Genomic DNA, 13596 nt, shown 5'->3' on the forward strand with positions numbered 1-13596 from the left:
CTCCATTCTCACCAGCATTTGGTGTTGTCACTATTTTTTATTTTAGCCATTCTGATAAGTGTGTGATGATATCTCACTGAGGTTTTAATTTGCATTTCCCTAATGGCTAATGTTGTTGAACATCTTTTCATGTGCTTCTCTGCCATCTGTACATCCTCTTCAAGGAAATGTCTGTTTATGTCTTTTGCCTATTTTCTAACTGGATTTTTTTTATTGTGTTTTGAGACTTCTTTATATATTCTATATATTAGTCCTTTGTAGCATATGTGGTTTGCAAATATTTTTCTCCTACTCTGTAGCTTGTCTTTTCATCCTCTTAAGAGGCTTTTTCCATAGAGCGTGTTTTTAATTTTGATGAGATCTGTTAATTTTTTTTTTTGCGGTACACGGGCCTCTCACTGTTGTGGCCTCTCCCGTTGCAAAGCACAGGCTCCGGATGCACAGGCTCCATGGCCATGGCTCACGGGCCCAGCCGCTCCACGGCATGTGGGATCTTCCCAGACCAGGGCACGAACCCGTGTCCCCTGCATCGGCAGGCGGACTCTCAACCACTGCGCCACCAGGGAAGCCCTGTTAAATATTTTTAAGAGTGATATAAATACATAATTTATTTTAAAAAGAACTTAAGAAAAGCAAAGAGTCCATTCCCACCATTGGTCCCCTTTCACAGAGGTAAAGCTTTTTAAGTGTTTGTGCTTTTATTTCTTTGGGAGGTTATCTTCCTAGCTCTTAATACTGTTGTAAAACTAAGTAACACTGTTGTATTACCATTTCTTGTTTTATCAAATTAAGACACTTGAGTTCCATAATGAAAGATGAGGTTTTAACTCACAACAACATTCTCCTAATTTTTGATGATAATTGTTTTATTTCTTTCATTGGCTACTTCTGTATTTCTAAATAATATATTTAAACCTTTGTTTTTTTTTTTCCATCAGTTTTGGATAGTGGAGAAAAGTTTAATATCAGTACTATTTTTTGTCTATAATTGGATTAATTTCAAGCCTCTTCTGATTCACCTAATCATTCTAATTAAATATTTATTGAGTATTTCCTATATGCCAAGCACTGTTGAGTTTTGGGGATACAAAGTGATCAGAAGAGATAAGAAACCCTAGACCTTAATGGAGCTTACATTCTGGTATGGGATATAGCAATACATGATAGATAGGTAAAAATATATAGTATCTTAGACTCTGATAGAGCTGAAGAGGAAGATAAAGCAGAGAAGGGGATGGGAAACATCAAAGGAATTGCAAGTTTAGGTAGGGTGACTTAGGGGATGCTTTAGTGATGTGACATTTGACTAAAAATCTTAAGTAAGTGATCTCTGCTATTATTTGGGATAAATGTAATCCATGCATAGAGAACAGCAAATGCAAAAGCCCTGAGAGAAGCATGTGCCTGGAATAATTGAGAAATGACAAGGAGGTTAGTGTGGCTGGCGTGGAGTGCTTGAGAGGAGTGGGAGAAGAGGTCAGGGAAGTAAAGAGGGAATCAGAATATATAAAGCCTTATGGATCATTGTGAGGAATTTGGCTGTTACTCTTAGGAAAGTATTTAACGGTTTTGAGCAGAGGAATGACATGATCTGACTTAGATTTAAACAGGATCACTCTGGCCGCTGGATCAAGAATAGACTGAAGAGTATACAATTTTTATTTGTCCATTATACCTCGATAAAGCTGGGCAAAATAAAAATTTAAAAAAAAAAGCTCTTCAGATTAAATTTAAAAAGGAATAGTCTGAAGGGAGAGCAAGGGTAGAGTCAGGAAGACCTACTAGGAGACTACTGAAATAATTTAGGCAAAATGTGACAGTGGCTAGACCAGAGTAGAAGTGGATGAGGAGTGGTGAGATTCTGGGTTTTTGAAAATATGATTCAAAGATAGAGTGGATGTGAAGTATGCAAGAGATGAAGGAGGTAACAGTGATTCCATGTTTTTCATTTGGGAACTAGAAGAATGGAGTTTCTGTTAATTGAGATGAGAAGACTGCAGGGGAAGGTCAGTTATAGACCTGTTACAGTTGAGCTGCCTTTTCAATTGCCAGTTGGAGGCAGTTGACAATGTGAATGTCTAGAGAAGGTCTAAGCTGGAGATTTAAAATTCCAGAGTCATAAGCATATGGATGATGTTCAAAGCCATGAGTCTGGATAAGATCACTAAGGGGGTGAGTTGTAGGTGAAGAAGAGGTCCGAGGACTCACTGTGCCTACGAGCATTAGGAACTTGAAGAAAACCACCAAAAGAGACTGAGGAAGATCCAAGGTGTGTGGTTTGTGCTGTCTTTCATTTGCTCTTCTACTTTTTGTCATACACACTCTTGACTTTCTTTCCCTATGTTTCCTGAGGTCAGGCATCTGGTCCTCCCAGTTGTGTAGGTAACATTCTGTTTTATTTTTGTGGAAGTCTTTATTCAGTCCTTTTTTCTCTTCCTTGGATCATGGTCCCCAACTTTGCAAATTTATGTTTTCTTCTCTTTTATGCTTATTAAACTTATGCTTAATGGTCTTTATATGAAATGTTACAGGAGGCAAAAATGTCATCTATAATTCTGCCACCCAGAGGCTAATTGCTGTAAACATTTTGGCTTATTTTCCCTGTTGTTTTTTGTTGTTGTTGTGCATTTGATATACATAGTTGACACATGGGAAGTAAAAGTTCGTGTGTTTCTTGACCTTTTTGCTTAACAACATGAGCAATTAATTTCCCCTGCAATTAAAACTCTAAATAACATTTGCCCCTAGTTTTTTATTTTAAAAGTTTAAACCCACAGTAGAGATGAAAAGGTACTATGCATTTTTTCAAAAGATACTATGCATTTTTCTGTGTGTGTGTATAAAATATACTGTTTTGAAACAAAGTTGCAGAAATCATAGTTCCCCTCAAATACGTTAGCATTCATCCCCTAAGAAAAATATTATCCTATATTATCATAATACCCTCATCACACCTAAGAAAATATCGATTCTGTAAAACCTAGTAATAAGTGCATATTCAGATTTTCCAGGTTGTCTCAAAGATGGCTTTATTTTATATATATATATATTTTTTATCCAGTATCCAATCCAGATTATGGTTTACATGTTGCATTTGGTTGTTTTGAACATTTTTAATGGCTGCATAAATTCCATTTTATGGATTATGAAATTAGTTAATCATTTACCTACTGTTGGGCTTACAGTAGGTTGTTAGTCACAGTGAACTTCGAAAGTAAGTTTGTATAAGGATCTTTTCATATTTCAAATTATTTTTTACAGTTGAAATTACTAGGTATGAACATTTTTTAGAGCTCTTGATACATATTTCCCAGTTGTTCTGCAGAAAGGTTCTATTAGTTTATACTCTCATAAACAGTATGTGATAATGCTAATCTCACCTCAGGTTTGGGCAGCACTGACTAGTAGTACAGTATTTACAGTTTTTCTTTTCTAATTTGATTGGCAACAAATGGTTTCTCTGATATCTTACCTTTTTTTTTTTTTTTTTCGCGGTACGCGGGCCTCTCACTGTTGTGGCCTCTCCCGTTGCGGAGCACAGGCTCTGGATGCGCAGGCTCAGTGGCCATGGCTCATGGGCCTAGCTGCTCCGCGGCATGTGGGATCTTCCCAGACCGGGGCCCCAACCCGTGTCCCCTGCATCAGCAGGCGGACTCTCAACCACTGCACCACCAGGGAAGCCCTGATTTCTTACATGTTTAAAGATACTTGTATTTCATTTTTTTGTGAGCTGTCTTTTCTGTTGTTTGTCCATTCATATCTTGAGCTTCTTCTTACGAGTTCCTTGTATATTATGGAGACTATTCTTTTGTTATATTGTTGCAGATATTTTTTCCTAATTGTTATGTGTGTTTTACTTTTGTTTATCGTTTTTTGACCTGTGATGTCTTCTTTTCAATACACAGACGTCTTACCTGAATTTTTTTCAGCCACTGTGGTTCTATGTTATGTATTCTACGAATTTTTACTAAAATTCTTTTGTGAACTGTTCTATTAAATAGATGTTTTTTTTGTTTGTTTGTTTGTATTTTGTTTTTTTTTTTTTTGCGCTACGCGGGCCTCTCACGGTTATGGCCTCTCCTGTTGCGGAGCACAGGCTCCGGACACGTGGCCATGTCTCAACGGGCCTAGCCGCTCCGCAGCATGTGGGATCCTCCCGGACCGGGGCACGAACCCGTGTCCCCTGCATCGGCAGGCGGACTCTCAACCACTGCGCCACCAGGGAAGCCCAATAGATGTATTTTTGAGCCCCTTCTCTGCACATCTAATGCACATCTTCTCTTGTCACTTGTCAGTAATTCTCTTGAGTGCAAGATTTTTCTATCCCTGCTCAGATTTTTTCAGAGAAAGATAAAAATCAAGTATGTTTGTTTCTTCCTCTGTCTCTTATTTGTATTACTTAATTCTGTACGAGTTGTTAACCTTTTAGGTGCCTTTTGTAGAAAGAAGCAATAATGGGGTGAGGTTTTTTACTTTTTCAAATTTGCTTAAAACGTGGTTGGTGTGTGGGGAGTCACAATAAAATTTAAAGAGTTCTTTGAGCAAAATATCCCAGCCTATCTGCGAACACATGATTGTGTCTTTTTGCTGTATAGTGTTTTGGGAATGTCAGTGGAATCTGCTCCTCCTGTGGGTGAAGAGAAGGAAGAAGAGGTGGAAGAGAAGGAGAAAAGGGAAAAAGAAGGAGATATTTCAGACGATACCACACACTCCCTTGGTGCTGAAGGTAGCTTTACGCCTTTTTCAGGATAGTAGATTGGTCTAACCCCTTTAACATGAGCATGCAGATGTCTAAATTTCTCCCTTTTATCAGGTTATAGAATTCTTATCATTAAATTGAGAATAGTCGTTAGGAAATTTGCTGGTAGCCTAAGATAATCCACCTAATTTGGTGTTCAGGAATTTTTAGCTCATTTTTTAGCCCCCTTTCTGCATACTGACTCCTACTTCTTTTGTATTCATTTGTTTTTCAAATATTTTGGGGATGCATGCCTTGTGGGGTGGAATTACAATATGAAGTACGGTGCTCTCTGCGTGTGTGTGCGCGTGCGCACGGTAGGGGGTGGCTTATGTATTTCTTTAGAAAGTAGAAATAGTCTACCTTTATTAGGTGCTTGTAAGGTTTTATGGGACACAGTTTTTGCTTCATTATGCATTTTCCCCCTTTGCTTTTAGTGCTTCTATTCTTAATTTTATTTTGAAAAAATTTGGGGGGCAGGGCTTTGATGTGAAAGACTTAGTATGACCTTCTTTTGCTAAAGGGCAGCACCTTGCATAGTACATAATATTGTGGGATGATACCTGATTTCTTGGGGTTTTCTTCCTAGATCCTGCCTCATCACAGCTGGGCTTTGGGGTTCTAGAACTTTCCCAGAGCCAGGATGTTGAGGAACAAACTCTGCCACGTGAAGCAGACAATCTACAGTCAGTAACCACCAACTCTGCTTATACTAGGCTATCTGATGTGGATGCTAATATTGGTACGTAACATGTTTTCTGGCATTTAGAGTTTGTTTATAAGTATTTTCTCCCATGCTAGAGCTAGTTGTTTTTTCCTTGATATATCTTATAGCTATCTAAGTTAATATAATCTAAGTTAGTATAGTAAGGTTGTAGAGTTGTCTGGCCAGTACTTGTCAGTTGATGGCTTGCATACTAAGGTTTTTTGTAAGTGGGTAATTGGTTATTTTCCTTTCTGGAATGATGCCTGTATATATTTTCAGTTTGTATTTCTTTCTTTAAAATCTTTGCCTTTTAAAAAGCATTTGGGACTACTTCTAGTACTTTGAAAAATTAAATATTTCCTTCCTGTCTTCTTCTAAAACTTTAAGCAATTAAGCATGAAGAACAGTCTAATGAAGGTATCCCCATGGCAGCACAGCCCAGCAAGGATATCCCTGTGGCACCACAGCCCAGTAAGGATGTACCTGTAGTAGAAGAGCAAAATTCACCACCTGCAAGGTAAACCAAGTTCTTTCTAGAAAGTATTTTTGGGTTTCTGCTATCGGGTTACACTCATTTCACTTTGCCAGGTGGAAACTTTTTTAGAAATTCTTGATTTTTTTTTTTCCCCCCTTGCCCTGGGCATATTTATGGTCCAGTAGAAACATTTATTGTTTATGAATTCTCATTGTGTCATCTTATCTTTAGGCATATTACAAGCCCAATTTATTGCTGCTTTAACTGTAAGGATGATCCCTTAATCTTTGGTTGTTACTCCTCCTCTCTGTTCTTTGTCTGCAGAGGCGCTATCTCTCTGTGGTCTGTCTTTCTAAATTCTCTAGTGTTGTAAGCGTCAAAAGAATATTATATTTGATAGTCTACTGTTTTTATACTTGAGGAGCACCCAGATTGCTTTGGGTCCTCAGGTATCCTGCATCTGGTAGCTTATGGCATAGATAAATAGGGAGGTATTCTTTTCCCGTGTCTTTCAGGCTCTTAACTTGGTGGGAATTGGGCAGTATACCTTTGTTCTGCCTATGGTGATTGTTGTATCCAAAACAGCATTGTCTCTGGTCAATACCTCAAGTTTAGATATGGCAGAGGACAAGTGGGATGCTTCCATTTTGGAGAAGGGAATGAGTAAACATTTAATATTCTTTTGTTTCTTCCTTCAGTAGAAACAGTGGGGAATGGGGTACTGAACAAAGTTGAATATCAAGAGAGGTTGTCTTTCTAATGCAAAACACTCAGTTTAACGTTCCGCTTTTCCTTAGGAAATTACTCTCTAGGTAGTTTTGCTAGCCTGTTTACTCTGGGGAATGGTAGAGTAGGTGAACCACCTAAGTCTCTGGAACGGAGCCAGCAGTGAGTGTCTTACATGTGTAAGTAGTATTTGTGTGAAGGAGTCTTGGTTTGGGGCTTGGGTTGAGTAGATCAGATCAAAAAGGTCAGCGGAAGATAAAGTGTGTGGCTGGTGCAGAGGATGATTTACATCCAAGCTCCTTCTGTGGGAGGTCATTGTTCTGGCATTGTTGCCGTCTGGATCACACTGCTTCATGCACCTCTAGATAACAATGTATGAAACAAAAATCCCTAACTCACTTATCAGAAATCTTGGACAGCATGCAGCACTGCAGTGAGCAGAGTGGAAAAGAGGTATTGCTTTGTGAGAGACTGAGACACACTTTGAAATGGGCTGAGGGCTTTGCATCATTATAAAGTGTAGCTTATTTCACTTTTAATAAATAGTTTCTGGAAGTTTTGAAATTAAAAAAGGAAAACACACAAAACAGGAAATGCTTCTTTGTTCAAAGATGAAAGCCTTTGAACATAGTAACTTTTTCTCCTGGTGATATGAATTTCCTAGGTCAGAGGACATGCCTGCTAGTCCCAAAGGCTCTCTCGCTGCTGTGGAAACAAAAGAACAAATATCTGTTCAGGAACTTCTGGAAGGTGGGATGCAGATTCAGAAGTCACCAGAGCCTGAGGTTTTGTCAACTCAGGAAGACTTGTTTGACCAGAGCAATAAAACAGGTACAAAGAGTAATTCGTTGCCGTAGCTCTTCTTTTCTGAGGATCTAAACTTTTATTTCTGTTCTGAGGCTACTGTTTTAAGTCAGAAGGCACTTTATAGGTGTGCAGACTTGTTTGTGGTATGGAAGGAAAGTACATTTCTAGCTGATTAATGAGAAGGGCTTTTTGGAAATAATTGCTATTTAGCGTGTGTTAACATAATTTTCTTTCTCTTTTGGAAATGGAGATACTGAAGAATACTAGCTAATAATATGGCAGATTTAATGTTATGGAAAGAGTAGCTATTTCTGTTATTATAAGTCTTCAAATCTTAAATATCATGATAATTAAGTGAAGATTTTCATGTTCACCTGGGTAACAGTCACTTATTCATCTGTTTATTAGTTCCTCTGCCACAAATAGGAAGTTATGGTCCAGCAGAAAGAATATAATACCTTTAGAAGACTAGAATGGTATTTGTTTCACCTTTCATTAACCCCCACCAGTGCCCCATGCTGCAACCTCACAGAGCCAGAAAGCTTCAGTAACAATCAGCAAAATATGATGTATTGGTTGTAAGTAGGGAGGAAGAGAAGGTTATACTCCTGTACTATGCTGTGAATGTGTGCAGGACATACAGAGCATCACCAAGAAACCTTTTCTGGTCTCTCATTAAAGCTACAAGGTTGTATTTAAGAAATTTCTTTATTCTTGCAATTAATACAGCTGATACTCCATTTGTTGCTAAGGAGAAGGGACCAACAGGAGCCTCTTCATAGTATAAATCAGTAATGACTGCTCATATATCCTTTTACTTGTGCTTTAGTATTTTTTCTGTCTTTTGAGGAGCCCAGGTTCTAATCATGAAAGTTGTTGCGTTCACATCATCAGGTGTCATGCACATCGTTTTGACTTCTCCCATCTGCATCATGGCATGAGCTTTACTTCACCTTAGGTAGACCTTGGAATAAAGGGCTCGCTTGCTGTCTTATAATAGAAACTTGACCAGAAAGAAGAGCAGCCAAGGAGAGGTTTAAGCGTCCTGGCTTTTCTTCTCCAAGCTTTAATCATGACAGAAAGGACTAAGGAGTTCTTTTCGTCAATTCTTTATTAAAGAAACCCATAATTCATTAGGGAGAGGATGTTTAATGGTCACTCAAGATTTGCGTTAGTGTGGCATTCCACTAATTGTACTGCAGTTAGAAAACAGTTTCTGCCCTCTTGGAACATGGGTGGATATATGAATATTATGCTTTTTGTACTACTGAGTGTGTTTTGTTTTTTGTTTTTTTGACAATTCAGTAATGTCAATATGAGAAGTAAATGCAACTAGAATTTTTTTTTTTTTCTCAGTAGCTTCTGATGGTTGCTGTACTCCTTCAAGGGAAGAAGGTGGGTGTTCTCTGGCTTCCACACCTGCCACCACTTTGCACCTCCTGCAGCTCTCTGGTCAGAGGTCTCTTGTTCAGGAGAGTCTTTCCACGTAAGTAAGCCTAAAATAACCCTTTCAAGGAAACATGTGCCTGATGGTTTTAGGCTAAGGTTGAAAGAGCTAAAGTTGGTAGTCCAGAAGTCTTTTTGAAACTGAAAAGTAAACTCTAGGCTTAAGAATTTTGGGGAATAAGAACTTAGTGGAATTATCGAAGGCAGGTAGATCTGCTTTCCCATTTGGAGATTTTAAAATTGTAGCCCAAAGGTTTCACCAGGAAAGAAACTGCCCAGTTATTTAGAGACTGTTACATGTCCAAAACAAGCTGCCTGCTGCTCCATTTGGCTAGCAGTTCTTCCCGTTTAATGGCATAGGGGTGCAGAAGAGGTTATGCTAGAGTTGACAGTAGTTGGATTTCTTTATCCGTATTAGGGCAAAGAGGTTGCTTTTTTTTTTTTAATAAGAATATACATGATCTTTCTCATAATAGGCAAAAAATGGAGTAAATATTTGTCTCAAATCTGCAGATGAATTAATTTTTTTAGCACTATCTCATCCTGCTTTTCAGTTATGATGTCCTTGTGTCTGGTCATTTACTTTCTCTTGTAATCATATGACTTTTCCCTTAATCTTTTTTTTAATTCTAATTTTGGATATGTCTGGTGTGAGAAATAGTTATTGAAGTATTGTTCATGGCTCTTCTACCAAGGTCGGTTAGCTGTTTGAGAGAAGCACTAATAAGTACTTGAATGAGTTACAGATATTTTTGCTGTTAAAAAGTAGAAAGCAAGTGCGAAGCTGTAGCTGTGGTAAAATAACCTGTGGCTCTCTCTTTGTATAAAGGAATTCCTCAGACCTTGTTGCTCCTTCCCCTGATGCCTTCCGATCTACCCCCTTTATCGTTCCTAGCAGTCCCACAGAGCAAGAAGGGAGAAAAGGTGAGCTCTCTTGATCTATCTGTTGATCTCAGGTTAGAAGAGGGGCAGCACTTCTTCTGCCTTGTGAAGTGTACTGTTCCTTTACATGTTAGAACACTGTGACCTCGACTATTCGCTAGGACTCATGTCTAAGCTTCAGGGGAGTGGCCTAGTGTTAAGTGCTTTCCTTAGTTCTTTGCTCTTCTAGCACTGATTCTTTTGAGAATTCTCTATTGACAATTTAATTTTTGAAAAGACCCTTAAGGGAAAATTGTTCAAGTTGAACTCAAATGAATTATCAGTAGTATAATGAAGACCTTTATTGCTATTGGCCTAATAGTGTCCAGCAACATGGTAGCATGTTACTGGTCAGAGGGAACCAAAAATTGTTTCTTTTGCTCTTTATAGGTTATTTCTGCTATTATCAAAGCAGTTTTAGCCAAAGAGTCGTTAGGAGCAGGTGGTAGAAATTTTGGCTTAATTCCCTTCCTCCTTTGAGGACCTAGTGATTTTATATTACTTTATATACAAGAAAGTTTTTCTTTTTACTTAATTTATGTCATTATCTAAACCTCTTTTGCTCTCTTCTAGTCTCCTATCCAGTCATTCAAGATATTTCTAAATTTTTCCTACTTCTACAAAGCCTTTTCCAATAAATTCCATGATTTTTTTCCTTTTCATTCTTTCATATATCAGTAATGGTACAATAGCTAATATTTATTGAACACTTATTTTATGCCAGGCACTGTTCTTTTTTCCTTCTCTTTCGTTCTGGGTTCTTCTGTTTGTTTCTTTTTTTGTTTGTTTGTTTTTTAAATCCTCACAACATTCCTAAGAAGTAGGTGTTACTTTTATCCCCATTTTACAGATGAGAAAATGGAGGCACAGAGAGATTTCACAACTAAGTCCACAGAGGCAGGATTTGAACTTGGGCAGCTGCCTCCAGAGCCTGTGCTCATGGGTTTTCATTTACCCATGACAAAATTTAATCTTAGACTTTCTTCTGTCACAAAGTTTGTGTCTGGCTATTTTCTCTTGAAATCAATGTAGGTATCCAAATGGACTAATATCATTCTAAGCATAACATGATTAGTGATATCTTCAGTGAAAAATAAAAGTGAATCCATTCTACAAAAAAGGCTGTTAGAGAAACCACATTCACAGAAAGATAGACAAGATGAAAAGGCAGAGGGCTATGTACCAGATGAAGGAACAAGATAAAACCCCAGAAAAACAACTAAATGAAGTGGAGATAGGTAACCTTCCAGAAAAAGAATTCAGAATAATGATAGTGAAGATGATCCAGGACCTCAGAAAAAGAATGGAGGCAAAGATGGAGAAGATGCAAGAAATGTTTAACAAAGACCTAGGAGAATTAAAGAACAAACAAACACAGATGAACAATAAAATAGCTGAAATGAAAACTACACTAGAAGGAATCAATAGCAGAAAAACTGAGGCAGAAGAACGGATAAGTGACCTGGAAAACAGAATGATGGAATTCACTGCTGCAGAACAGAATAAAGAAAAAAGAATGAAAAGAAATGAAGACAACGTAAGACACCTCTGGGACAACATTAAATGCAATAACATTCGCATTATAGGGGTCCCAGAAGAAGAAGAGAGAGAAAAAGGACCAGAGAAAATATTTCAAGAGATTATAGTCAAAAACTTCCCTAACATGGGAAAGGACATAGCCACTCAAGTCCAGGAAGCACAGAGAGGCCCATACAGGATAAACCCAAGGAGAAACACGCCGAGACACATAGTAATCAAATTGGCAAAAATTAAAGACAAAGAAAAATTATTGAAAGCAGCAAGGGAAAAATGACAAATAACATACAAGGGAACTCCCATAAGGTTAACAGCTGATTTCTCAGCAGAAACTCTACAAGCCAGAAGGGAGTGGCATGATATACTTAAAGTGATGAAGGGAAGAAGCTACAACCAAGATGACTCTACCTGGCAAGGATCTCATTCAGATTCAATGGAGAAATCAAGAGCTTTACAGACAAGCAAAAGCTACCAAACCAGGTCTACAACAAATGCTAAAGGAAGTTCTCTAAGTGGGAAACACAAGAGAAGAAAAGGACCTACAAAAACAAACCCAAAACAATTAAGAAAATGGTCATAGGAACATACGTATCGATAATTACCTTAAACGTGAATGGATTAAATGCTCCAACCAAAAGACACAGGCTTGCTGAATGGATACAAAAACAAGGCCCATATATATGGTGTCTACAAGAGACCCACTTCAGACCTAGAGACACATACAGGCTGAAAGTGAGGGGATGGAAAAAGATATTACATGCAAATGGAAATCAAAAGAAAGCTGGAGTAGCAATACTCATATCAGATAAAATAGACTTTAAAACAAAGAATGTTACAAGAGACAAGGAAGGACACTACATAATGACCAAGGCATCAATCCAAGAAGAAGATATAACAATTATAAATATATATGCCCCCAACATAGGAACACCTCAATACATAAGGCAACTGCTAACAGCTATAAAAGAGGAAATCGACAGTAACACAGTCATAGTGGGGGACTTTCAACACCTCACTGACACCAATGGACACATCATCCAAAATGAATATAAATAAACAGAAGCTTTAAATGACACAATAGACCAGATAGATTTAATTGATATTTGTAGGACATTCCATCCAAAACAGCAGATTACACTTTCTTCTCAAGTGCGCATGGAACATTCTCCAGGATAGATCACATCTTGGGTCACAAATCAAGCCTCAATAAATTTAAGAAAATTGAAATCATATCAAGCATCTTTTCTGACCACAATGCTATGAGATTAGAAATCAATTACAGAGAAAATAATGTAAAATACACAAACACATGGAGGCTAAACAGTATGTTACTAAATAACCAAGGCATCACTGAGGAAATCAAAGAGGAAATCAAAAAAATACCTATTGACAAATGACAATGAAAACACGACGATCCAAAACCTATGGGATGCAGCAAAAGCAGTTCTAAGAGAGAAGTTTACAGCAATACAAGCCTACCTCAAGAAACAAGAAAAGTCTCAAATAAACAATCTAAACTTACACCTAAAGGAAGTAGAGAAAGAAGAACAAACAAACAAACAAACAAACAAAAAAAAAGGCTGTTAATGCAAGTTAAGTTTGGCTTATCCTTAGAACCATTTTTTCTATCTGTAGTGTGAACACTGAAGATATATAAAAGTAATTATATTAAAAATGCTCTCTCCCTGACTGTAAACATAATTAGTACTTACTGTGGAAAGTTTGGAAAGCATATGGGAAAGTAATGAGAAGAAAATAAAAATCACCTGTGATACCACAGTCCAGATATAATTAGTATTTGGATATGTGTTTCCTTTCAGAGTGTTTTCTATGCATAAATATAAAGTATGTTTACACAAGTGGGATCATGTTATGTATATGATTCAGTGTTCTTTTTTTTTCATGTAACATTGTATTTTCTTTTGTTAATTTTAGATTTAATGCATTTGCTTAATATGTGCATAACTGTGCAACTGTGTATGCTTTTTTGTATTTTGTTGTTGTTGTCTAAGAATATTAACCTAAAGCCTTTTTATATGTAGTGCTTAGAACAGTCCTTAATAAGCGCTTTGTCGCGGCAATAAAGATCAAAAGGTGTAATGAGAATACTTAACACAGCTGTGGTAGGGAAATAAAGGCCTACAGCATCAGTTCCCGAACCTAGCATTAGAGTGGAGTGTGCGTTTGAGGCCAAGCTAAGCAGCAGGGGTAGGTATTGAGGTGGAGGTGGAGCGGGTACCT

General features: G+C 37.7%; 1 protein-coding gene across 7 annotated transcripts in view; it reads left to right on the plus strand.

Annotated features, from left to right (window-relative positions):
- The window catches only part of TP53BP1 (tumor protein p53 binding protein 1), a 68685-nt gene that overhangs the window by 4589 nt on the left and 50500 nt on the right, over positions 1-13596 (plus strand). For 6 of the 7 annotated variants that reach the window (XM_004273930.4, XM_033435628.2, XM_033435629.2 and 3 more), the window contains exons 5-10: positions 4596-4726; positions 5328-5480; positions 5832-5961; positions 7310-7476; positions 8809-8938; positions 9728-9822. In XM_004273930.4, the coding sequence (XP_004273978.1) occupies positions 4596-4726; positions 5328-5480; positions 5832-5961; positions 7310-7476; positions 8809-8938; positions 9728-9822 (806 nt within the window). The remainder of the gene's footprint in view (positions 1-4595; positions 4727-5327; positions 5481-5831; positions 5962-7309; positions 7477-8808; positions 8939-9727; positions 9823-13596) is intronic. The other variant, XM_033435626.2, reaches the window with a different exon arrangement.

Source organism: Orcinus orca, chromosome 2, assembly GCF_937001465.1.
Source record: "Orcinus orca chromosome 2, mOrcOrc1.1, whole genome shotgun sequence".
Lineage (NCBI taxonomy): Eukaryota > Metazoa > Chordata > Mammalia > Artiodactyla > Delphinidae > Orcinus > Orcinus orca.